The 25,589-nt window shown below is 38.7% G+C and overlaps 1 protein-coding gene across 1 annotated transcript in view; it reads right to left on the bottom strand.

Moving 5' to 3' along the window:
• Positions 1 to 25,589, bottom strand: part of unc-104 (kinesin family member unc-104) — an 871,528-nt gene that overhangs the window by 76,046 nt on the left and 769,893 nt on the right. The window contains exons 25-27 of the mRNA XM_067138474.2: positions 21,793 to 21,957; positions 19,643 to 19,863; positions 17,174 to 17,363 (exon numbers count right to left, since the gene is read on the bottom strand). Coding sequence (XP_066994575.1) covers positions 17,174 to 17,363; positions 19,643 to 19,863; positions 21,793 to 21,957 — 576 coding nt within the window. The remainder of the gene's footprint in view (positions 1 to 17,173; positions 17,364 to 19,642; positions 19,864 to 21,792; positions 21,958 to 25,589) is intronic.

Raw genomic sequence — 25,589 nt, 5'->3', positions numbered from 1 at the left:
CAATGTGAGAGTTGGAGATAGAACGAATGATTGGTACATGTGGGGAAGATATGGAAGCTAATAGGAATGGGAAGCATTTGTTGGACTTTTGTGCTAGTACGGGTTTAGCAGTTACGAATACATTCTTCAAGTATAAGACTATTCACCGCTACATATGGGAGGCTAAGGGTACCAGATCCATAATAGACTATATCTTAACCGACTTCAAATTCAGGAAATTGTTAGGAATGTATGGGTTTTTAGGGGATTTTTTGATGAAACAGACCACTACCTGATCTGTAGTGAACCAAGTATCTCTAGGCCTAGGATAGAGAAAGTGAAATCTATCTGTAAACAAGTAAGGATAGAAAATCTCCAGGATGAGAAAACTAGGCAGAAGTACATGGATATAATTAGTAGGAAGTTCTGAACAGTGGGAAGTAAGCAGGTACAGGATATAGAAAAAGAATGGGTGGTATACAGGGATGCTGTAGTAGAAACAGCAAGGGAATGCCTAGGAACAACTGTGTGTAAAGATGGAAAAAAGTGAATATCTTGGTGGAATGATAAAGTGAGAGCAGCTTGTAAACGTAAAAAGAAGGCTTATCAGAAATGGCTCCAAACAAGGGCTGATTGCAGACAGGGTATTGTACCTAGATGAAAGAAAGAGAGCGAAACAAATAATTTCTGAATCCAAAAAATGTCATGGGAAGATTTTGGTAATAAACTGGAAAGGCTAGGTCAAGCAGCAGGGAAACCTTTCTGGAAAGTAATGAGGAATCTTAGGAAGGGATGGAAAAAGGAAATGAACAGTGTTGGGAGTAATTCAGGTGAACTCATAATAGATCCCAGGAAATCACTGGAGAGGTGGAGGGAATATTTTGAACATCTTCCAAACGTAAAAGGAAATCCTCATGGTGGTGTCGTGAACAACGGAGCTCATGGGGAGGAGGAAAATAATGATGGTGAAATTACGCTTGAGGAAGTGGAAAGGATGGTAAACAAACTCAGTTGTCATAAAGCAGCAGCGATAGATGAAATTAGACCTGAAATGGTGAAGTACAGTGGGAAGGCAGGGATGAAATGGCTTCATAGAATAATATAAGCATGGAGTGTTGGTAAGGTACCTTTAGATTGGACAAAAGCATCAACTGCACCTATCTATAAGCAAGGGAACAGGAAGGATTGCAACAATTATCGAGGTATCACACTGATTAGTGTAACAGGCAAAGTATTCACTGGCATCCTAGAAGGGAGTGTGCGATCAGTCGTTGAGAGTAAGTTGGATGAAAACCAGTGTGGTTTCAGACCACAGAAAGGCTTTCAAGATAAAATTTTCAGCATGCGCCAGGTAATTGAAAAATGCTACGAGGGGAATAGACAGTTGTGTTTATGTTTCGTAGATCTAGAGAAAGCATATGACAGGGTACTGAGAGAAAAGATGTTCACCATACTGGGGGACTAAGGGATTAAGGGTAGATTATTAAAATCAATCAAAGGTATTTATGTTGACAATTGGACTGCAGTGAGAATTGATGGTAGAATGAGTTCTTGGTTCTGGGTACTTGCAGGGTTTAGACTAGGCTTCACCTTTGTTGTTCATAGATTACATGGATCATCTGCTGAAAGGTATAAAGTGGCAGGGAGGGATTCAGTTAGGTGGAAATGCAGTAAGCAGTCTGGCCTATGCTGACGACTTGGTCTTAATGGCAGATTGTGCCGAAAGCCTGCAGTCTAATATCTTGCAACTTGAAAATAGGTGCAATGAGTATGTATGAAAATTAGCCTTTCGAAGTCTAAATTGACGTCAGTAGGTAAGAAATCTGAGAGAAATGAATGTCAGATTGATGATACAAATCTGCAACAGGTAGATAGTTTCAAGTATTTAGGATGTGTGATTTCCCAGGATGGTAATATAGTAAGTTAGATTGAATCAAGGTGCAGTGAAGCTAATGCAGTGAGCTCGCAGTTGCGATCAACAGTATTCTGTAAGAAGGAAGTCAGCTCCCAGACCAAATTATCTTTACATCGGTCTGTTTTCAGACCAACTTTGCTTTACGGGAGCGAAAGGTGGGTGGACTCAGGATATTTTATTTATAAGTTGGAAAGGTGAGAACAATGGCAGGGGAGTACTTGGAGTGAGGAGATAAAGGCTAATTTAGAAATGAACTCGATGGATGACGCTGTACGTATAAACCAGCTTTGGTGGTGGGTTCATGTGAGGTGAATGGAGGAGGATAGGTTACCTAGGAGAATAATGGACTCAGTTATGGAGTGTAAGAGAAGTAGAGGGAGACCAAAACGACGATGATTAGATTCAGTTTCGAACGATTCAAAGACAAGAGGTATAGAACTAAATGAGACCACAGCACTAGTTGCAAATAGAGGATTGTGGGGATGTAGTAAGGATGTAAAGGAGAGAGCATATAAGTCTCTGGTAAGGCCCCAACTAGAGTAATGGTTCCAGTGTATGGGACCCACACCAGGATTACTTGATTCAAGAACTGGAAAAAATCCAAAGAAAACCAGTTTGATTTGTTTTGGGTGATTTCCGACTAAAGAGTAGCGTTACAAAAATGTTGCAAAGTTTGGGCTGGGAAGACTTGGGAGAAAGAAGACCTGCTCGAATAAGTGGTATGTCACTTTACAATGGTGAAAAAATGAGTGTATCCTCCTTATTCAATACATTATATATTCCACCATTAGATAATCAAATTCAAAAACGTTTCTGCTCGTTTGATCCATCTTCAGTGAAAGGGGGGGGGGGGGGTTGAAATAAATAATTTACATAATATAAGCTAATAAAAGCTAAAAAGCATAAAGAACAAATGAAAAACAAAAGAGCCTAGACAGAAACTAAATTAGCACAATATACAATATTTACATCATCATGTGGAGCAAAAAACAACTCACTGCAACAGAATTCAGTGAAATAGGGGTTAATATAAAAACATCATTGAAACTAAAAACTGTGTTAACCTAAGAAGAAAAGAAATGAAAACAAATTATACAGATGGAAATGAACAATAAGTGCACATAGTGAGGTTGCAGACCTCTTAGTTTACAGAAGATTGGATTTGTAGCAATATAAAACAGGATGAAATCACTGTTGAAAATTCAGGCTGAAAATATATCTTTGTAGAAACCCATCACATCAAATTGGCTAGGAGGCGAGTGGAAGTGAAAAAGTTTGAGAAACTAAGCCTGACATAACGTGCAGGCGGAAAGCCTGCGACAAGGAGAAACACCGATGAAGTTTAAAGCTTTAGAACAGCAGCATTCTCAATATCTTCTCAATCTAGCGGTACCATTCTTGATTATCGTTTCATAATGTTGGCTGGTTGGTTAGCCTCATAATAAATGGTCGGAGGGCCACAACATAAAATTGAGAAGCTGTGTTAGGGAGATGACAGATGCATGGTAAACTGTAAGTGACCTAGTGAAAACCGTCAATGAAGTTCCAATGGTGTTTAGAAGGTGATTGTCCTCTCAAAATGGCCTGGCCTTCTCAAAGTAACAGTCTCGTTCATGTGATCGAGTCCATTGTTGGTTCAGCTGTCAATAATAAATAAGTGGTATGTTCTGAGCTGTCAGTGGAGAGATGGCATGGAATGACATCAGTAGACGAATATGTTTGAGTGATGTCTTTAAAAGTAGGAAGGATCACAATATGAAGATAAAACTGGAATTCAAGAGGACAAATTGGGGCAAATATTTGCTTATGGGAAGGGGAGTTAGGGATTGGAATAACTTACCAAGGGAGATGTTCAATAAATATCCAATTTCTTTGCTATCATTTAAAAAAAGGCTAGGAAAACAACAGATAGGGAATCTGTCACCTGGGCGACTGCCCTAAATGCAGATCAGTAGTGATTGATTGATTGATTTAGTAAATTTACAGAGGCATGCAGACTGAATGCTGAAAGCCATAATGGTCTATAATGATGTATGGATGGATGGATGTGAAAATACTGCAATTTTATTGTATACAAAAAAAAAAATGCCAGTCAGAACAACGGGTGGAATATATAATATCATTTACTATCTTGAAAAAAATACTGCAGGGATAAGACACCCCTGCTCTCTTCTTCTTACAAGTCCTTTTATCACTATACACATCCTCTTCCAACTCTCATGTAAATCCTTCCAGCTTTTCTTCTTATCTTCACTTGCTACTTTCTTGCACCTTCTTTTCATTTCCTGATACTTTCTTCTACTTTCTTCTTTCTTATCCCTATTCCATAATTGCCATGCTTTCTTCTTATTTTTCTTTGCTTCTTTTATCCTCTCATTCCACCATGGGGTCTATCTTTCAATCTTTCAGCTATTCTGCCACAAGCACTCTCTGCACAGCTTACAAATGCCTTCCGGAACATATCTCATTCTATTTCCACACTCTCCACCTCAGTTATGGATTTGTGTTTCAATTTATACTAGAATTTTTGTTTTATTTTTATATCTTTTAACTTCTGTAGTTTTATTTTCTTCCGTCTTATTTCTTTCATGTTCACTATTTTTACTTTAATTTTTGCTACCACTACTCAATGGCTTCCATCAAAAGATGCTTCTGGCAAGGCTGTTTACACCTAACAACTGTCTACAATTTGCCCTTTCCACCAAGAAGTGATCCATTACTATCATTGTCCTCCTGTTTACCCAGCCATATCTTGTAATTTTTCTACTATTCTTCCTCCTGAACCCTCCTGTGGGTGCAGACGGTAGAATAATCCCCTGCCTGTCATTAGAGGTGACTAAAAGGGCCCCACGGGCTTTGAACTTTGGAGCATGGGTTGGCGACCACGGGGCCCTTAGCTAAGTCCTGGCATTGCTTCCACTTACTTGTGCCAGACTCCTCACTGTCATCTATCCTATCTTACCTCTCTTGGTCAACTCTTGTTCTTTTCTGATCCCGAAGGTATTAGAGCACTCAAGGCCTAGGGAGTCTTTCATTTTCAAACCCTTCATGGCCCTTGTCTTCCTTTGGCCGATATCTTCATTTTTCCACATGTCGGATTCTTTCCATTTTTTCTCTCTGATTAGTGTTATATGAGGATGGTTGCCTAGTTGTACTTCCTCTTAAAACAGTAATACCACCATCACCATCACTTCCTCCTGAACCAAGTATTACCTATACAACCCATTTCTCGCACAAAAATTCACCAACGTTTCTCCCTCTTTACTTCTCTTCTGATATCAAAAAGATTCAATTACTTCTTCCATTCCTTTTATGTTGCATCCCACAAACTGCATTAAAGTCTCCCATAACAGTCACTTCCACTTCCCTCAGTGTCTCCAGGAATTTGTTAACTTTGTATCCAGTGGAGGATGCATACACTTGGATAAAATGCTTTATTTCATTCTCTGTCTTTGACTGTATATTATTCTGTCACTTATGTAGTGCACTTTATCTACATACCCATCTAGGTTCTTGTTGGTTATTATTTCCACCCCATTCTTCACCTTATTATACCACATGTATTCATATTTCTTTGTCTCCACCCACCTTTTTCCTGTGTTTCTTTCTTTTCTTTTCAGTTTTCTTCTTTTCCAATGCTTCCCACATCAAGACTGACAATCTGTCAAAGATGGTTACCCAATGAATGTTGATGCCTACCACTATTGATGAAAATGGTAAACAAAAATGGGCTCTTCATGGGCTGAAAGGGATGAAGTATCGGTATTCGAGAGAGCTTGTCTATTTGAAAATGTCAGTGTGTGAAGATGTGGAGATTATTCTTGTCCTTTTGCGTTTTAACTTTTGTCTTTGTCTCCATTTTCTGCTGTTCCCTCTTCCCACACTTCCTGTCAGTGTGTTTGTCCTATTGTGTTCCTTTCAATGTTCAAATCTTCCCATTTACAACATGTAGACTTCTAAGCAGTTTTAGGTTGGTGTTTTCACATTCCAGAATAAAAAAGAAAAAGATTTTTCTTTTGTTCTTCTGCCATGTTGAACAAAAAACATTTTGTGAAGACAATGTCCTATTATAACATATTATGAAGAACAACTACCACCACCACCACCACCACCACCACCACCACCACCACCACCACCACCACCACGACTATACAACCAGGTCTTCAGGTATAAAGACTTAACAGTTCATACCAAACACGTGGTGTAAAAAGCAGTCATCATCTCAACATTACTTTATGGATGTGAAACCTGGACCCTGGATTGCTGTGATATCAAGAAAATTGAGTGTTTTCATCAACAGAAACATTGTTCTATCTTTAATATCAAATGGAAGTACCATGTTTCCAATCTCCCATTTCTTGAGAAACTGTGAATGAACCATATACAAGCCTCCATCACTGACCATCAGCTTAGATGAACTGGCCATGCCTGCCGCACGAGTGATGCCAGGCTTCCTTGACTATTCCTGTATGGTGAACCTAGCTCAGGCACAAGATCCCGTGGTGCCCTTTTGAAGTGTTATTACAAACAGCTTCAACAAATCATTATAAAGTCACAAACATCAACCGTAAAACCCAGGACACGCTTGCCAAGTATCACCTGCTTTGGCGCCAAACCCCTAGTGCTGTTGAACTATTTGAGAATATCACAGGCATGAAGAGCCTGAACGACAGAAATGAATACTCTGTTGGATGCAGCATCGTCTCCCCACAATTCGTCATTTGCAATCTATGTGGTTTCATGTTTTTAGCCAGAACTGGCTTGTTCAGTCATTAGAAGTATAAACACAAACAGTATTCACTGCAAATGGAATGTGTATAGGAGAAATTGGTAAAAATTGACACCTCACTACCGAAGGTTTGTAACATTATAAGGAAATAATAATGATGTTATTTTGCTTTATTTCACACTAACTACTTTCACAGTTTCTGGAGACGCCGAGGTGCCAGATTTTTAGTCCCACAGTAGTTCTTTTATGTGTCAGTAAATCTACAGACACGAGGCTGACATATATGAGCACCTTCAAATACCACCGGACTGAGCCAGGATCGAACTTGCCAAGTTGGGGTCAGAAGGCCAGCACCTCAACTGTCTGAGCCATTCAGTCCAGCTATAAGGAAGTAGAAATTAATGAAATATTACTTGGAATTAGTTTCAGAGGAGAGATGGGTTCATTGCGATATCCAGGAACCCACCATCCCGCCCCCAGAAGTACATTTACTTTTATAACCTAATGAAGATCAGTACATGCCATTTTCCATTGCTGAAGTAGCTAACTTGCATTCCTATCAGCCAACATAAAACTGTGATGAGATGTCACTCCCATAAATAACGATAATTAGATTCCATTGCCAACTCCGGTGGAATAAAGCAAAAAAAAGTGAAGGAAACAATGTGCAATACAGAACAGCTTTCAATAAATGACCTTGCCCAGCAGCTACCAATGCTGAGAAGAAACACAAACACACAGAGTTTCATCCAGTGTCACCGCAGCATATTTGCTGTGGCACGATGCTCACAGCTCGGAGGTTCGTGTTCAATACCTTCCCTTAGCAAAATATTTTTCTTCTATTGGTGCTCTCAAGCTGGTCTTAAGCCATGTGCAGATTTAACAACATTGCTTTGCAAAGCCCATTTGAATTCACCCGTGAAGCTATCCGACTGCCTAACTTCTGCAAGTGATAAAATAACAATGGTGCGACATATCAATTTTTTCAAATTTTTTCAAAAGGAATTTGACAGAAAAATAGAAGGAAGACGACCCGTGGAAAGGCAACGGAGGAAATGGATAGATTTAGTTAATAACGATGTACTGCTGAGAGGTCATGATTGGGACAAGTTGGTGGAGGAGGAATGGTACAAGGAGAGGATGAGATGGAGGAGGCTCATATACCACACCCGGGAAACTGGAGATGGTTTAGGATGATGATGATGATGACCAACCCTCTAATGCTCATATATCCATGTTCACGTTATTTCTCTGAATTATTTTGATGTCCCTTATTTTTTCAGTAGCACTACTGATACTGATAAATATCATGTCACTGATATAAAGGCCTGTCAGGAGGTATTTAGACATCAAGGAAAGACATCAGGTGAAATGAATCACCATTTACAGTTTATTAGCAGTGTGAGAGCAACTCTATGTGTCCTGACAGTTGATATCTGGACAAAATTTAGATTACAAGTAAATGAGTACTTCCCATCAACGATCACCTAATTGGCGATAGATTTAGATTTGCACAGTAATGCATTTGTTTTCATCTCTCTCTTTATTTAACTTGATTTGACATTTGTTTGTTTCTTTCCAATAATATTATCTTATTGGAATCTTTTTCTCCTCTTGTGTTGTCCTGTGCTCCTAGTCTTTTACCACCTGATTTATCTTTACCTCATGTCTCATCCCTTTTCCTGGGTGTATCCAGATTTCTTCTTATCCTACACTTCCCACATGAATATTGAAGACCTGTCAAGATGGCTCCTCAATGGGTGTTGACTTGTTTAATTACACTTAATTATACTGTGTCTTATGGCAAGCCCTTCAAGGGTCCATGAATATTGAATTTCCATGACCGCATTGTAATCGAAACCGACTTTCAACCTATTAGGTCATGTTCCGTACATATAGTACATGTTGAAGGGATGTTAAGTACGGAACAAAAATGGCCAACTGGATACCAGTGGGATCCGAACCCACAACATCCCAATTTCGCGTCAGTTGCTCTACCAATTGAACTATGGTGGCCTACACCATCTTTGTTCTGTTGGAAAGGATCTAAGCTACAGGTCTGGCACCACTGCCATCACACTGTAGAGTATACATTTTTCCTACTGATTTGGCGACAGCTGTGAGCTATTTGACTGTGGAACTGTAGACTAGTGGGAAGAACACATTGTTGGTAGCAAATCTGTGCGACTTTGGTTTAAGGTAAAAATACGGAAATTTCTTTTCTACTTGAACGGTATATTTATTACCCCCACCATGATGCACTGGTTGTAGCATTACCTTTCACCATATTCAAATGCCACAGTTTATCAAAAGAACAAATTCACTTTATTACACTTCTGATATCTCTCAGAATATTCACATTAGGTACATTTATACATACATCTTCATTGTAGACCATTCTGCTTTCTAGCAATGTCTGCAGTCTCTGTACATTAATTGCTTTCACAATCCTCTATTTGCAACTATCTCTGTAGCCTCATTTAGCTCCACAGCTTTTATCTTTCAATCATTAAAAATAGAGGTGAACTGTTGTTGCCTTGGCCTCTTTTTGCTTCTCTCACCATCTATGACTGGGTCAACTATTCTCCAAGGTAACTAATTCTCCTCCATTTGCTTCACCTGACCCCACCCTGAAGGGAGTACAGCTTCATCCAAAGAGTTAATTTTTAACAGTCATTCTCTCTTCACTGCGAGTACCCTCGTGCCTTTGTCCCCACTAGTTTGTACCAGTAATCATTCTTGCCACTTTCATGCCTGTTACTCCCAACTGATGAATAAGTTGTCCTGAGTCCACCCACCCAGCTTTCGCTCCCATACAGCAGAGTTGGTCTGAAAATGGATCAATATAAAGACAAATTCATCTGAGAGCACACTTCTTTCTTACAGAATACCGCTGATCATAACTGCGAGCTCACTGTTACATCTCTGTTACACCTTGTTTCGATTTCAATTAGTATACTACCATTCTGGGAGAACACACATCCTAAATATTTGAAATGATCCATTTGTTCCAAGTTCATATTCCCTAACATTCCTGAGTTTCTTCTCAACTGGTAAAACTGGGCTGGGAGAAGCTTTTTCTTAGCATATTCTAAGCACTTTCTTTTTTTTCAAAGTTCTACGATATTTCATTGTAATACAACCGGAGTATGTCAAAATATTTTGTTCAAAGTAGGGTACTTTCAAATTAATAAGTAATTACAGGGACTGTCTAATAAACAACATGGAAAATGCATATAACAATGTTCAAAACTTGAAAGTTTCAGTGGATTTTCATTTCCACAAATGAAGATAAGTCTTACATTGTAAGTATATACACTCATGCAGTAACAAATAGATCAGGCAATAGAAATATTTTCCATACGTAGTTATGTACTGATCTAACATACACTATGGTAAGACATTCTACAGAACACTAAGCTACACTAAACTAGACAAACTACTAGAATCCAGTGGCAGCCAGTGCTCGGATCACTTTTATCATTAATAATCATCGCTGGGAGTAGCGACTTATGGCTGGGAGGATATTTTGGATTGAAATTACGATGGTCTTATCTAAGGAAGTCTTCCATAATTCCTCTTTATGCTAAAAGACTATGTTCCAAACCACATCGTTTATGAATAAAATATGATAAAAGATGAAGAAGGGTACGGTGTTTTGAAATATTTTTAGATTTAAATAAATTCATGAAGAACACACTAACAATACAGGAATTTCATGTCCAGTAGAATGAAACTACAAATAATATAGCTCATAAGGGTGGAGGCAAAGTGCTTGTATGCTTTCATGTACGGTTCAAGTAAGGAGGCTACTTTTGCTGTATGTGTACAGTACTATAAACTGGGAATACTTGAGATGGAAAAGAAGCAACTTTTTCCTTAAAACTAGCCATTCAGTGACAACCTAGGTACTGGCTTATTATTATTACTGAACTGATTTAAATAAAGAAATTGACTCATTTACTGCCAAATTTCTGGTGAGTCAGAATCTCTCAGTGAAACTGATGTTATTGAGTGGCAAAATATGCTGTCTAATCTTATTATAAAATACAAATAAGACTTTGATGCAGATGAATTATTCTTCAGGCTTATGCCAGATAAATTGGATGTTTTCAGGGGAGAAAAGTGTCATGAGGGTAATTAAGTTAGGGCAGACTAACAATATTCACTACAGCAAATTCTGATGTGTCTCAAAGCTGCCATTAGCCATGGTGGGAAAATCTTCTAAACTGTGTTGTTTGAAGAATATGAAAAATAGCCAAGTGTTTATAAGAACCAACCACATTGTATGGATGAGGTAGTGATTTATTTGTCATGTAGTTAAAGGATTTGGACAACAAAATGATGAAAGCTGGATGGAATATTCTGCTCTTTATACACTACTGTGGCACGCACCCTAAAAATGTGGAACTCGCCTTTTCATCTTTATGTATAATTAAATGTTCCAGCTTACGGACCTGGGGATAATAAAAGTTCTCTGAACATTTTTATTGCAAGCAAATTGTCTTACAGTACCTGCACTATACTGACATTGCAGAAATGAAACCTGTCACTTTTCTGGATGCTGTGAATTACATCAATGCAGACTGGGATGGAAACACTGTGCACACACTGCTAATTGCTTCAGAAAAGGTGACTAATAAGATACTGACTTGATTTCAAAAAAATTCATTTGTATCACAGTGTGTGTTATTGCAGTCATTACAGCACAATTCTTCTTTTAAATTCATACGGATCTGATAGTTCAGTCTCTAGAAATGATTATCCGAATTGGGCTGTATTGTACAAAAAGCTAGATGTTCATAAGGAGGACTTCATTTCTGAAGGCAACTAGATACTCACTTTAAAAATTCTTTAATTACATGTAATCATACAAAATCAAGCCAGTGCCACTGCTGACGACAAAGGGGATGAAAAATCAGTTGAAGCAATTCCCACGAGGCAAGATGCCCTTGAAATGGCGTATGGCTTTTTAGTGCCGGGAGTGTCCGAGGACGTGTTCGGCTCGCCACGTGCAGGTCTTTCGATTTGACGCCGATGAGGATGAAATGATGATGAAGACAACACATACACCCAGCTCCCATGCCACAGAAATTAACCAATGATGGTTAAAATTCCTGACCCTGCTGGGAATCGAACCCGGGACCCCTGTGACCAAAGGCCAGCACGCTAACCATTTAGCCATGGAGCTTGAAGAGATGTGAGTGTATGGCAATTTATCAGTGCTTCTGATAATATGAGGAGCGTAAATTCAGAGTTAAATTGTACAAAAAGTATTGTTATTCATTCTTCGGGTTTGTATATGAGACAAGATTAATTAGTTTCTTTTTCATAAAAATTAAGCACAGTAGGGCTAATAATTTTGACCATGTTTGTATCTGTAATACTGTACATATTTGGTTGTCTTCCACTCTATACATGGTTACTACATGATCCCTTAAGAGTATTTTACCATGGTTTTACTATAGTTAAGTTGCTGTTTTATATTCTGTCCTTATCCAACCCTGTCTGTTGCCCGCAAACTGGCTTTGTTTTACAATCTTCGTGCCCTAACTCACTAAGCCACAACAATCACATTTCTACAGAAAAAAGTGTCTACCTCCATGTAACAGTTAGTATTAATAGCTGCCGTCCTCGGGGGCCCAGGTTCGACTCCCGGTACTGCCAGAAATTTAAGAATGGCAAGAGGGCGGGTATGTGGTTAAAATGGCAAATGCAGCTCACCTCCATTGCAGGTGTGCCTGAAAAGATCTGCACCACCTCAGGATGAGGACAAAATTTACTTTCACCTGACAGGAAAAGTAATTTTGCAAATACCAAATCTATAGAAGTGTCAGTAAATAAAGCTGTAAATTTCTGTACAAAAGCAAAATACGAAGTACAGAAGTAAATAAACTGATCTATGCTGAGATGAAGTTCCAAAATACCTGCCTACAGTATCACTGCAACTTTCTTACTTTTCAAAAAAAAATTCAGTTCAATGCATCTCCTACAATACATCTTTGGAAACACCTCCCAAATTCTCATTCCTTTTACTACTGTTATATTAACAACAAAATGATTTCTATTATCCAATGAAAGGGTTGTTTCATTTTACTTGAAATAAGAGTTACTTCTCCGGTTCAAGTTTAAATTATTATTATTATTATTATTATTATTATTATTATTATTATTATTATTATTACAAACTTCCCCCATGCGGAGGCTGCCACAAGGACAAAGTATGTCGACTACACGGTATTTTGTTTTCTAAGTTACTGTTGACTTTGCTAGTGTGCCAGGTAGAAAAATCACAAGGCTCAGGAATAAATTTGCAGTATTATTGTTCAAATGTTATATAGATGATTGCGGAGTATGGTCACTGAACCTCGTATTGTGGCGATAGCGATGTCGTGAAGTTGTGTCCGGCTGAGGCCGAGAGAATCCCATAGCTGTACAAGAAATTTAGGGTTTGTGCTTCGAGCTCCGATCATGAGTCTATGGATGGAAATATTGTCTAGGTGATATTTATCTTTATAGTAGTTTACAGTTGGCTGGTAAATTGACTTATTTTCAGCATCTACCTCTTCGGCCTGGCCAACGTGCGACTCGAAGCGTATTGTGGGATCTAAGATTAGTCCTTGCTTGCTAGCTGTTTGAAAGGCTATCATGTCAATACGCCTGTTGCTCCCGTCGGTAGCTAGGCCAGAGACCTCTTCGTGCACTGTGAAACCTGTAAGTGTTAATATATATTATATTTTGCCTAAGGCATAAAATAAAGTATCGATTAGGTGGTTCTTTATATTAACTTCTTGATTATACTCATCGATATGGTCATGAAATGGACAACTTGTAATCCCTCAGCGAGATCGCAATCATGTGTCGTATTGTATGATGGTGGGAATTTCTCAATACCTCCCTATGAGGGCAGGCTCCCAGGACATGGGCAAGAGTTTCGTGCTCTCTGTGACAACGCCAACAGAGGGTGTTGTCCTGGGACCTTCCCCGCACGGAGCGAACAGCGCTAACATTCGCTGTCATCTTGATGGCCTCTCTCCATTCTGCACAGGATAAGCCTCGGTGATCTCTTATCCATTTGTTCCCCTAGCGTGTATTCCTGGAAGAGTCCAACGCCCTTTCCTTTGTGCGGCAACTTCATCCATGACTGAACTTCTCTGTCTTGTAGTATATGTCGGACCTGCCTTACAATGGGAAGATGGCTATTTTTGGACATAACTCAATCATTCATTTCTATGCCTAGATCTTTCAAACAAATTGTACGTTCTTGTTCCAAGTTCCTAGTTGCATTAATGAAGCCGTTATTTGCAAGCAATAATTTATTACAAATGTTAATATGCTGTAGTTTGGCTTCCCAAGTGGCGCGAAACAAACCGAGGCCTTTATACATCCTTTCGGTGTATACCATGTGATCCGGAACGTCTGCTGGTAGTTGTAATAATTCTTTAGTTCCACTCATTAGTATTTTATCCGCATCTGATAAAAAAATTTGAGGTATCTTGTTTAGGGGAGTAACTTGGAGTGGGTAAATAAGAGTAGGTGATATTGAACTATTTAAAATTGAAAATTTCTGGTCAGATTGCAGCAATGGTGAGCTAACAAGGGTGTCAATCTTGTTTTGCGTCTTGTCAAGTACGGCTTGTGTATCCAGTTCAAGTTCATTGATGAAATTCACACCTAAGTAACAAATGGCACTTCCGTTGCACTGTGATTTAATTTCACAGTCGTCATTAATGATGATAGTCTCCTCCGTTACCTGACCTTTCTTGATAGAAAGATAAGCTGATTTTGAAGCATTGATGTCCAGGCCGAGTTCCTTAAATCTTTCTATGGCGATCCTAGCTTGTTCGGCAGCAGATTCAGTGTTTTTCCCAAATATTACCGTATCGTCGGTGAAACACATTATAGTGAGGTTAGGCTCCTTGTTTGCAATCGAGTAACCGTAATTCCTTGCTAAAGAATCTTCAGATAGTTCTTCCACAATATGATTGGTAGCGATGTTAAATAATGCCGGTGACAAAGGGGAGCCTTGAAGCACACCGCGATTAATTTTGATGGGTTTTGTTCCCTGTTTTTGTGTCTGTATCTGTGTTACGTTTCCCTCTTGTAGAGCAATTAGCAGTCTCGTCAGTTTTTCGGGCACTCCGACCGACTCCAGTGTGCTCTGGAGGTGCGCATGTCCGATGTTATCAAAAGCTTTGCGAACCCCTCTGATTGTCATGAAACACAATGTAGTTCTGAAGCTGTTTATCAAGAACTTTCTCGATGACCCATCTAATAACTGAGCATATAGTAATAGGACGTCAGTTATTGGGATCATTTACATCACCTCCTTTATGAACCAGAATTGTATGGGCTTTCTTGAAAGTCGATGGTACTAATCCTGTTGTTAGCATTCTAGTGGCGATAATTGCGATTATCTCTGAAATCGTGCTGTTTTTAATAGCTCGGACGATTACGTGGTCAGGACCACTTGCGGCGTCTATCTTGATTTTCTGTGTTGCCTGAATAATGTCTTCTTTAGATATGACCAGATTGTATAGGTCGTTAGTCTCCACGAGTTCACTCTCAGTGCCTTTTTGAGGGTATTCTGGTCTTTTGTGGTTGTTCGGCCTAGAAAATATGTCCAAAAAGTATGTGTGCAGTACATCTTCTTTCAGGCTGAAAACTGGTTGTTCGTTTGTAAACACATTGCTTATGGCTTTTCACCGCTGATTGTAATAGTAGAACTGAGTGGAATCATACATGTACTTCTTTCTTCTCTTTTCTCTTCCCCTTTTCGTTGATCTTTCAGGGTTTGAAGGGGTCCTATATGAACGTTGGGCAGAATTAAGTTGGCCTCTTCTTCTCAGTTCATAATATTTCTGGGCGGGGTGTTTCAGCCCGGGAAGAATATGTGGTACTGAAGCTAAGAATTGGACAAATCATATCTGAACTACTTTTCTTTGTATTGTAGACTCTATTAATTTGTTATAAAATGAAACCATCTTAAACATTTCCAATGATTCTGCTCTTCTATATAAACATTCCTAGAAAAATGACCAAGATAGCAATTTTACACTACTTCAAATCAAGTAAAACTAAGCCACATTACTTTTAGTATTTTATAATATGAAACACACCCATGTGACTTTCCATTTTGAGATTCTCAAATATCCTTACATTCGGAAACAGTAGGAAATGGCAATAGTAACACTAAACAATTGATTAAGTTACTAGCCATTTTATCTTTCCTCAAGAATAATATCTACAGCAATTAAAAGGTTAAATTATAACGTCAACAACTTTCTGATTGGTACAACCAAGTCTTCGATCCTCATTGTCATTAATTTACAGAGGAAATTCATAAATTTCTTGAAAGTATTAATCTAAAAATTTCTTTGTAGGTACGGTATGGTCATAGTCTTAAAAACTGACTGTAACAAAGAGTAACTGAAAGAAAAGAGAAACTGAATGCAGTCAACTGAAGCCAGATCAGGCAAGTGATATTAGACTATGAATTTTTTTTTTTTTGGATATTTAGCTGATGAAAATGTTGCCTATTCCAAGGTGGAAGACCAATTCACAAAATAAAAAACTTCCTGTTCTCAATCATAGCCACATATAAAGTTGTTTCTGAATGTATTTACCTAGGGAGCAGTTTTATGTGGTAAAAGAATGAATTATGGATGCTACTACAAGCAGAATGGTAGAAAATAGAGAAGTTTTTGAAATGCAAAATTCCAACAGAATGCTGAAGATTATATAGGTAGATCAGATCACAAATGAGTGAATACTGAGCCAAGTGTAGTACAAGACCATGAGAAAATGCACACTGATAGGTTAAATCTTGCAACAACCATGTCCGACTGACACAGTGCTAGAAAACTGAGTGGAATTATAATTATATACTTTGAAGCAAGGCATGAATATGGCAGAAAGATTAGAATAAATTTAGGCTGCAAAAGCAAGCAAGCTGGTAGTCTAGACAGCTGTTGATATCTTGATCACAGCCAAAGTACCTCAAGTTTTACATGGAATCCAAATCACAAGGACATAATTCTTTCATTTCAAAAATCCCACATACATGGCTGGGATATGAACCAATCACCTTGTATGCCCCCTCCCCTCCCACCAATGTAGGCTGCAATAGTAGAGATTAAAAGTTAGCACAGGATAGGATGGGCTGAAGAACTGGATTAAATCAGTCTGTCAATCAGCAACCAAAACAATAACACAAACATGATGTGCGGCAACCTTGAAGCATCCTCAAGAGAATTAATAACTCTGCTTGCTATAGAAAAATCAATGTAACCAATTACTGTGAATTTCAAATATATTTTCAGAAAATATGATCTTACTTCAGAGGCTAGGGTGTGTTTTCTAGCAGCTCAGTTCAAAGAGTCTCAGCTTTTAAGTAATAGATTCAGAATAATTCATTTCACTCAAAATATGGAGAAATTTATGGCAGGTCCGAGCACCGCCAAGCCCTATATCTATGACCTTGGTTGTTGCCGCCCCATAAAACCTCATCATGCATCATCAGCACTAATCAGGGCGGGACGGGAACAAACCTGGGCTACCTGCTTCCGAAGCTCTCTTCAGAACCAACTCGTACACGCCCGATAATCGATTTGCTTCAGCATTGCGATAGCTGCCCGAGAATAGACCCTTCAGCGATCGAGGACCAGTGCGGGCATCACGTCCATAAATGATCATACTAAGATCCTTGGTGATAATGGCTGGACGACCACAATTTTCCAGCTGTAGTAAAAGGAAGAGAATTAATTTTAGCATTCATATATAGGTAAATAAAACAGTATTAAACACACATTTTACAGGAAGAGGTGACTCTTTACACTATGATAGATATCACAAATCACAAATTAGTAAATTAAGGTCATCAACCATAGTGTTGCTGAAATATTTTGTTTACTTACTGTGCACTTATTTAGAAAATAAAACCTTATTTACTAGTTTTTCTGCACCAAGCTTTTATATGGTTAATGAAAAGTCCACTGTTCTTCCCCATTGTTGCAGTAGTGTCGAGACCCCTGTGCATAGGACAGCATGGTTTTGGAATGTAACTGGACTAAGACAGAGGAGTGTTCTGTTGTCATGTTAATGGATGAAATTATGAAGGAGACAAAGGGAAAGAAAATTATGGGGACAGGGAGCTGAAGGTGGTAATATTTGAGGATGGCATTGAAGTGTGACTAATGCAGAGGAAGTACAGGGTCAACTCGAAATACTGAGGGAGTACATTGGCAATTATGGAATGCAAATATGCTTGGATAAAGACACGACAATGTTGCTGACCACAGGAAAGACAAGGGAAATGTGCTGAACAGGTTCAGGGAGAAAACTTTGAAAATTTTAAGATTGTGTTTTTTTTTTTTTTTTTTTACAATTTGCTTTACATTGACTGGCACAAATAGGTCTTATGGCGACAATGTAATAGGAAAGGGCTAGGAGGAAGGAAGCATCTATGGCCTTGATTAAGGTAAAGCACAAGCATTTGCCTGGTGTGAAAGTGGGAAACTACAGAAAACCATCTTAAGAGATGCCGACAGGGGCATCGAACCCACTATCTCCCGAATGCAAGCTGAAAGGTAAGTGGCCCAAACTGTACAGCCACTTGCTCGGTACTTTCCAATTGTGGAAAGATTCAAGTACTTGGAAAACAAACTGATCTAGAAAGGGAGATCAGTAAAAGGATACAACTGAGAAATGCATTTTGCCAGTGTGTGAGGAACTTTATTTTGAAGAAGTACCACAGTTTTTCTTTCTAGTGGCTTTACGTCACACCGACACAGAAAGGTCTTATGGTGACGATGGGATAGGAAAGACCTAGGAGTTGGAAGGAAGCGGCCATGGCTTTAATTTAGATACAGCCCCGGCATTTGCCTGGTGTGAAAATGGGAAACCACGGAAAACCATCTTCAGGGCTGCCAACAGTGGGATTCGAACCCACTATCTCCCAGATGCAAGCTTACAGCCGCGCACCCCTAACCACATGGCCAACTTGCCCGGTGTACCAAGGTTTAGAGAGGTGAATATTTTATTTCAACTTCCTTTACATCGCACTGACGCAGGGTCTTGTGGCGACAATGGCATAGGAGTGAGAAGGAATCAACCGTGACTTTAATTAAGGTAGAATCCAAGCATTCCCAGCATTTGCCACGTGTGGAAATGGGAAACCATGGAAAAATCATCTTCAGGGTTGCCGACAGTGGGATTCGAGCCCACTATCTCCAAAATGCAAGCTGACAACTATGTGACTCAAACTGCGCAGCCACTTGTGACGTATAACATTTATTATTGCCTCATGCTGACATATTTAACAGAGACCTTGACAATACCAAAAAACGGGAGAGTAAAATCCAGGCCAGTGAAATGTTTTTAAGAAGTATCATAGGAAGGATGGAGTAAGAAACGAGGATGTGAGGAAGGAAATCTGAGTAGAAAAGCTTTCCGACAGAATGAGGAGAAATGAACTGAGATGGTTTGGACATGTTAGGAGGATGAAAGAGAGAGAAAGGTACCAGGTGGATAATGGATGCTAAGACAGAAAGAATAAGAGAGAGACCAAGACTAAAGTAGTTGACTATCAAGAACAGCATAATAACAAGGAACTTGTATCGGAACATAGTTGAGGAAGAATGGTGGTTGGATGAAAGAATATGGACAGGTGCCATTACTGTAACATCCCGACCCAGTTGGAACTGGGAAAGGGAAATTGGTTATCATGTTAAATAAATCTATAGGAAAGATGCAATTTATATACATATCTAACTGAAAGCATTAATTTAATTTTGAAGACTCCTTAGACCTTGTTTACCTCTTTATTAACATTAACATGGTTCATTCCATTGCTAACAGGCATTTGTCACTGAACTAATTTCTAAAAAGTCATTGTAATTTGTTCATGTAGTGAAAGGGCATGGGTACTGCTAGTAAGATATATTTTCTTTTTCAATATGAAACCAGGTTTGTATTAGCAAACAAGAACTTATTGCTGACAATAACTGTTTCAAATGTACCTCCACATATGCTGAGATAGTCATGAAGATCTGTTCTCCATATGAGGTCACCCTGTTGAGCAGAGGCGAATTGTGTAATGAACTGTCCCAAGCTGCCTCAAATCGGAACATGCACCGATCATCTCCTGGTACCTCAAGGTATTCTCCAGGGAACAAACCAAGAGACAAAACTGAACTGTCGTTGTCTTCTTCTTCTGGTTCTGGCGTGTTTCGGATGCGACCTATTAACATGCACAGAGTTGAATCAACTTTAGTATCACATCTCTTTCAAGTGAAATGTTATGTAAATTATATTTTCAAATAATTTGTACAAGTTAAAAAAAAAAAAAAAAATGTTCTATCCTCCACAGTTTCTAGAAGTAACACATAAGAAAAGGAATTTTATATTCATGCCAGACAATAGAGGACAGAATATAATATCCAAAGAAATTGTCACAGGTGTAAAATGTATTGGAAGTGGAAAGTGTTTATTTTTTTTTTTGCTTACGGGCTTTACGTCGCACCGACACAGATAGGTCTTATGGCGACTATGGGATAGGAAGGGCCTAGGAGTTGGAAGGAAGCAGCCATGGCCTTAATTAAGGTACAGCCCCAGCATTTGCCTGGTGTGAAAATGGGAAACCATGGAAAACCATCTTCAGGGCTGCTGACAGTGGGATTCGAACCCACGATCTCCCGGATGCAAGCTCACAGCCGCACACCTCTACGCGCACGGCCAACTCGCCCGGTGGAAAGTGTTTAATGAAGATTTTATTTGTAAACCTTGTTAAGTAGTACTTACTGTATGATCTGAAGTGTGGTGGTAAAATATTTTATTTGTATTCCATGTAACTACCTAACCTGTACAGTGTAAATATTTTGGTAACATATGGTATTTGTAACAACTAGATTTCATTTCATTTCATTTACTGGAACTATCCAGAAAGTTGTAACTTGAATTTTTGAACAGGGTGTATTGGCCCTTGTTAGTTATGTATTCTAGAAAGTATGTTCTGACTGGTCTGGAAATGGAAGATTCGTGATCGTGTGTATTCGAGAAAATTTTTTAAAGTTCGCGACTGAAGTAGGAGTTGTGATTGGTGAATCTGCGTGACGATAGGCAGGCTCCTGCGTTCTGATTGGCTACTCCAAGGCCAAGGTTTCCCTTTTATAGAGAGCAAGGCAGCATTTCGCTGTCTGTCGGTCTATCTGGCTGTCCGTCTTCTATCTCCTGACTGTCCGAAGTTTTGACATCGTCTCGCTACCAGGATGGGCCACCTTGATTTCTGTTCCACCTTAAATTTCATTTAATGTTCGCTTGCTTTTCATACAGGAGTTTGCTCTAACCTCACCCAGACTCGCCACTCAATTATTTCAGATGCCTTAGCTTTTCAGCTGGGTTTGCCTGTTTGTTTCCGAGGCATTCCCCTTTCCTTGTTTCACTAAACATGTAAATTGTAGTTTTATGTATTTACCTTGGGGGTTTTGCCTGTAGCAGTTCCGTGTCACTTGACGTGTTTAATTATGTTGTTCAGATATTTTTGAAAGGTACGTTTAACTTCACTCTAAATTGTATTGTACGACTTGGGTTGTAATTAGATGTATGGTATTTGCTTGACTCTTTGAACTTATAGAAGCTATTGTCAAGGAACATCCACTTTGTGTGTCTCAAGGAACATGTAATTTGTAGTTCACAAGTTCGGTATGACTGAAATTGTTCGGAATTCATTTGTAAAGTCCTCTGTAAATAATATTTTGGTAAATAATATATTTTGAAAATCAAGGATCAGGGTTGATTTTCCGGAATCTGCAACCTAAGCCATCTCCATGCCCTTGGTAGGTTCCCAGCTCCTTTCACATTCCTGGGTTTTTATCGTCAAGTTGCCCCTACTGATATTTACCAGTGTTGTTATCAGTGGAGTTCCGCATAATTCATCAGCTGTTTTCTTGGGTGTGTAGTGTCTTAGGTACCGTGTAATTGCACCTACTTTCCTCCCTTTACTGTGTTTGTTGTAGTCGCTGAAGTAACAGTTACAGAAATACTATCCATAACATCCTTATCTAATAGAAAACTACTTTATTGTTGAATATTTTTAGAATATTATGCTATATTTCTATTTAATGCATGACCAAAATAAGAAAAATAAAAGTTGCATCTGCTTGGCACTTACCAACGACAAGCTCACGAACATCTTTCCAACGCAATTCAGCTGCAGGCTCATGTACAATTGTAACCCGGATCCGCCTCTGAATACCCTGATGTAGAAGGAACAGACCACGGCAGGGGAGATCATCACAATGATCCACTACCGCAGGCACGTACTCTCCATTGGGTGCTGAAATTAAAGAAACAAACAATAAGATATATACCTTATCAGTTCACTTTCTATGAGGCGTTAGAGTGATGTGTATTTTCTGTTACCACCACCACCGTCATCATCAAATGAAGCGATGCGCCGAAAAGGGATCTAACTGACATTTTTTCTGAATGTGAGGTTTCATCGGAATAAGGCTCTATATGGACGTTCCTGCATAGTGGCGTAATCATGTGGAAGAATTCAGAACTTGTTGCTGTGCTAGAGGGTGGAGAACTTCTGTCTCGCGCGGAAAAGGGATCTAACTCCAGTCCAAGAGTGTGTTTCTTGCAATTAACTCATAACTGAGATTTTGGTGGTTAGACCCCTATTCGGCGCATCGCTTCAAATATTGTTTCAATAGTATGTTCTCTGCATCGTTTTAATTTATAATAGAGCAACTATACAGTGAAAACTGACACTTCATACTCTGGGTCTGAAGAAATTGAGTTAAATGGCAGGGAGGATTTAAGTTGGTCATGCTTGGTTTATCTTGTATTAGGTCTACTTTAACCCTCTATAGGCCATTGGTTGAATGATTTCTCACCTTACTTATAGATTTTCATCGCTCAGATGACTTACATAGTTTTAAAGCAGCTTTTGGAAAAACCATAAGATTAAATGACATTGATGTTTGTAACATAAGGTACAATTCTCTGTTTATGAAAGTTGATTTTGAAAAAATAATGAAATTTTTTTTGTTGGAGTATGATTCTGTAAATATTTCAAAATACAGTACATATGTATCTGGAGTACATTCTGTACAGTAGTAACAATGCATGGATACTGTGTTTCATACTTCTGAAGGTGACTTGTGGAAAAACCTGTAGAAATACCTCAATTAATGTGGATAATAAGTAATTTATTTCAACTGTTCTGCAAGTTCCCAGAAATACCCTCAAGATTTGTTTTCCATTTTACTACTGATCGCACAACAAGAAGTGCAGTTCAATTAAGCTCATGGCACGCATGTTACCATTCCAATATGTAGGAAAATGAACATGAATACTGTATTTTGTATGGTATTTATCATTTACAGTCAACAGTCACTGAAAATAAGTTTACAATAATTATTTAAACACAAAGCCATCTTTCTGTCTTATAAAGGGTTAAAAGACTGAAGTCAGAATATTCACATCATTGCTGGCTTATTATTTTCAATTTAAGACCTTACGACTGTTCTCCATAGAAATTTTCCCACGGAAACGAAAAGAGAAGTTTAATATAAAACATAAATGGCACTTTTAATTGAATGCTATGCAGATTCAATACACAGTATACAAAGAGATTTAAAAGATATTTTACATAGTTCTGAGGTAAATCATAAGAACAGAATAGATTGGAATGGGAGTTAACAAGTAAAATATATATTAAAGAACATACATTTTCAAGGCTCATCATCACTTATAAAATAGATATTATAATTTCTGGATTAAAGTCTACATATATAAATAAATAAGTCTTTAACAAAAACTTCCCTCCCAACCACCACAGCACAGCATTAAGATCAGTAAGTCTAGTCAGAAGAGGGCCACAAAGTCATTCAACAGACTTTCACATTTCTTGAAGCATTTCTATGATTACTGTTAGCAGCAGTTCTTCATATATGTTTTGCGCTGACAAAAGCCCATGAAACTTGGCTGAAGGCTTGGCTTTTTGTTAAAGACTTATATAAGTGGCTTTAATCCAGAAAAAAATATTTATTTAATAATGATGTTATTGGCTTCCCTCTAACTACTTTTAAGCTTTTCTGAGATGCCGAGGTGCCGGAATTTAGTCCCGCTGGAGTTCTTTTACATGCCAGTAAATCTACCGACATGAGGTAGACGTATCTGAGCACCTTCAAATATCACGGAACTGAACCGGGATCGAACCAGCCAAGTTGGGGTCAGAAAGCCAGCACCTCAACCGTCTGAGCCATTCAGCCTGGCTAATATTTATTCAATAGATAATATATATATATATAAAGAGGTTGATGGGAATATGCCCAAGGTTTGTAATATGGCCAATAGTGGGCGTAGGGCGTAGTTCGTAAGGTAAACGAAAGATGGCACTAGCATGGTCTCCCATACGTGTCTCTTAAGGATTCTGGGTAATCGCTGGAGGTGGGGAACGCACGGAGTGGGGTGGAGCTGCCATTATCTGTAGTGGATGCTGTATGGAGAACACGCTTCTTATTTCACTCCGGTAAATACGCACTTGCTCTCATATCCTACCAACACTTAACTGTATTTGTTTTTTTGCCAGGTGTACAGTTTTCTATGCTAATTCACGTAGAGTTGTAGAAATTTAAGTTTCTTTAACTGGTTGTTAAATACACTGTTTTAAAAATCAACCTTGTTGTTAATATGGCCAGTCTTGGCCATAATAGGAGCAGTTGGCCATATTAGCTGCATTATGGGGCAAACATTCTAAAACATATTTTTATTGTTTCTGCATATCAGAAATGAATCCCTTTGATCCTCAAAAGAATAGTTGTGGTACATGGACACAGGATGCACTCACCAAGGCATCAGGAGATATTAAAGTGGGGAGATTGTCGGTCAACGCTGCGAGTAAACGGTATGTCGTACCCAGGCGAACTCTTCGTTGTTATCTTGCAAATAACAAGGTTGCGACATCTAAATTGGGTTGCAAAGCAACCCTTACTGCTGAACAAGAGAGGGCACTATGCAGTAGAATATTTCGTTTGTCAGAAATTGGTTATCCACTGACATCGAAAATGCTGAAGTTGAATGTTTTTAGATATTGTCATGAAAATGGAATTCCTAACCGGTTCTCTAGAGGAGCTGCTGGGTGTTATTGGTTGAAGGGTTTCATGGCAAGGAATATGGAAGTATCAAAACAAAAAGCTCAAAGATTAAACCCTGCCCAAGCTCAAAAACTTAACAAATTTATTGTTGGGGACCATTTTGAAAAATTAAAACTTATTATTACTGAGAATAATTTACTAAATTTTCCTGAAAAGATCTTCAACATGGATGAGAAAGGCAGTAGGTTACAACTGCACAAGGATCCACAAGTGTTTGCTAAAAAAGGATCCAAGCGAGTCCATATTATCGCGAAGGAACACAGTGAGATTGTTACAGTTGTAGCCTGTGAAAATGCTACAGGATCTGTCATACCCCCAATGATCATGTTCTCTGGAGTAAGAAAAAATCCAGCTCGGGAAATAAGATTGCCTACAGGTTCCATTACAAAAATGACACCAAAAGATTGCATGACCACAGAAATATTTCTCCAGATTCAAGCCAAATGGAAAGTGACTTATCATTTTTGATGGGGCAAAGTCCAACTTAGATTACAAGATTTGTGAGGTTGCTGAAGGGAATGACATTTTGCTGTATTGTCTGCCATCAAACACAACGCAGGAGTTATAGCCTTTAGATAAAGGTTGTTCCCGAAGTTTTGAGATATTTTTGGGATCAACATGCACTCATGTATTTTGATACACATAAAGAGGAACAACATATTTCACAACTCAACTTCGCCGATGTCTTTACTCCAACATGGGAAAGGTCTATGACGCAAGTTAACATGAAAAGCAGCTTCAAAGCCACAGGAATATTTCCCTTCAATCCCCTAGTAATCCCCGAAGAGGCTTTTGCACCAAG

The sequence above is a fragment of the Anabrus simplex genome, chromosome 1 (assembly GCF_040414725.1).
Source record: "Anabrus simplex isolate iqAnaSimp1 chromosome 1, ASM4041472v1, whole genome shotgun sequence".
NCBI classification, from domain to species: domain Eukaryota; kingdom Metazoa; phylum Arthropoda; class Insecta; order Orthoptera; family Tettigoniidae; genus Anabrus; species Anabrus simplex.
Note: the sequence above shows the minus strand (reverse complement) of the source record. Positions and strands in the feature narration are given on the sequence as shown.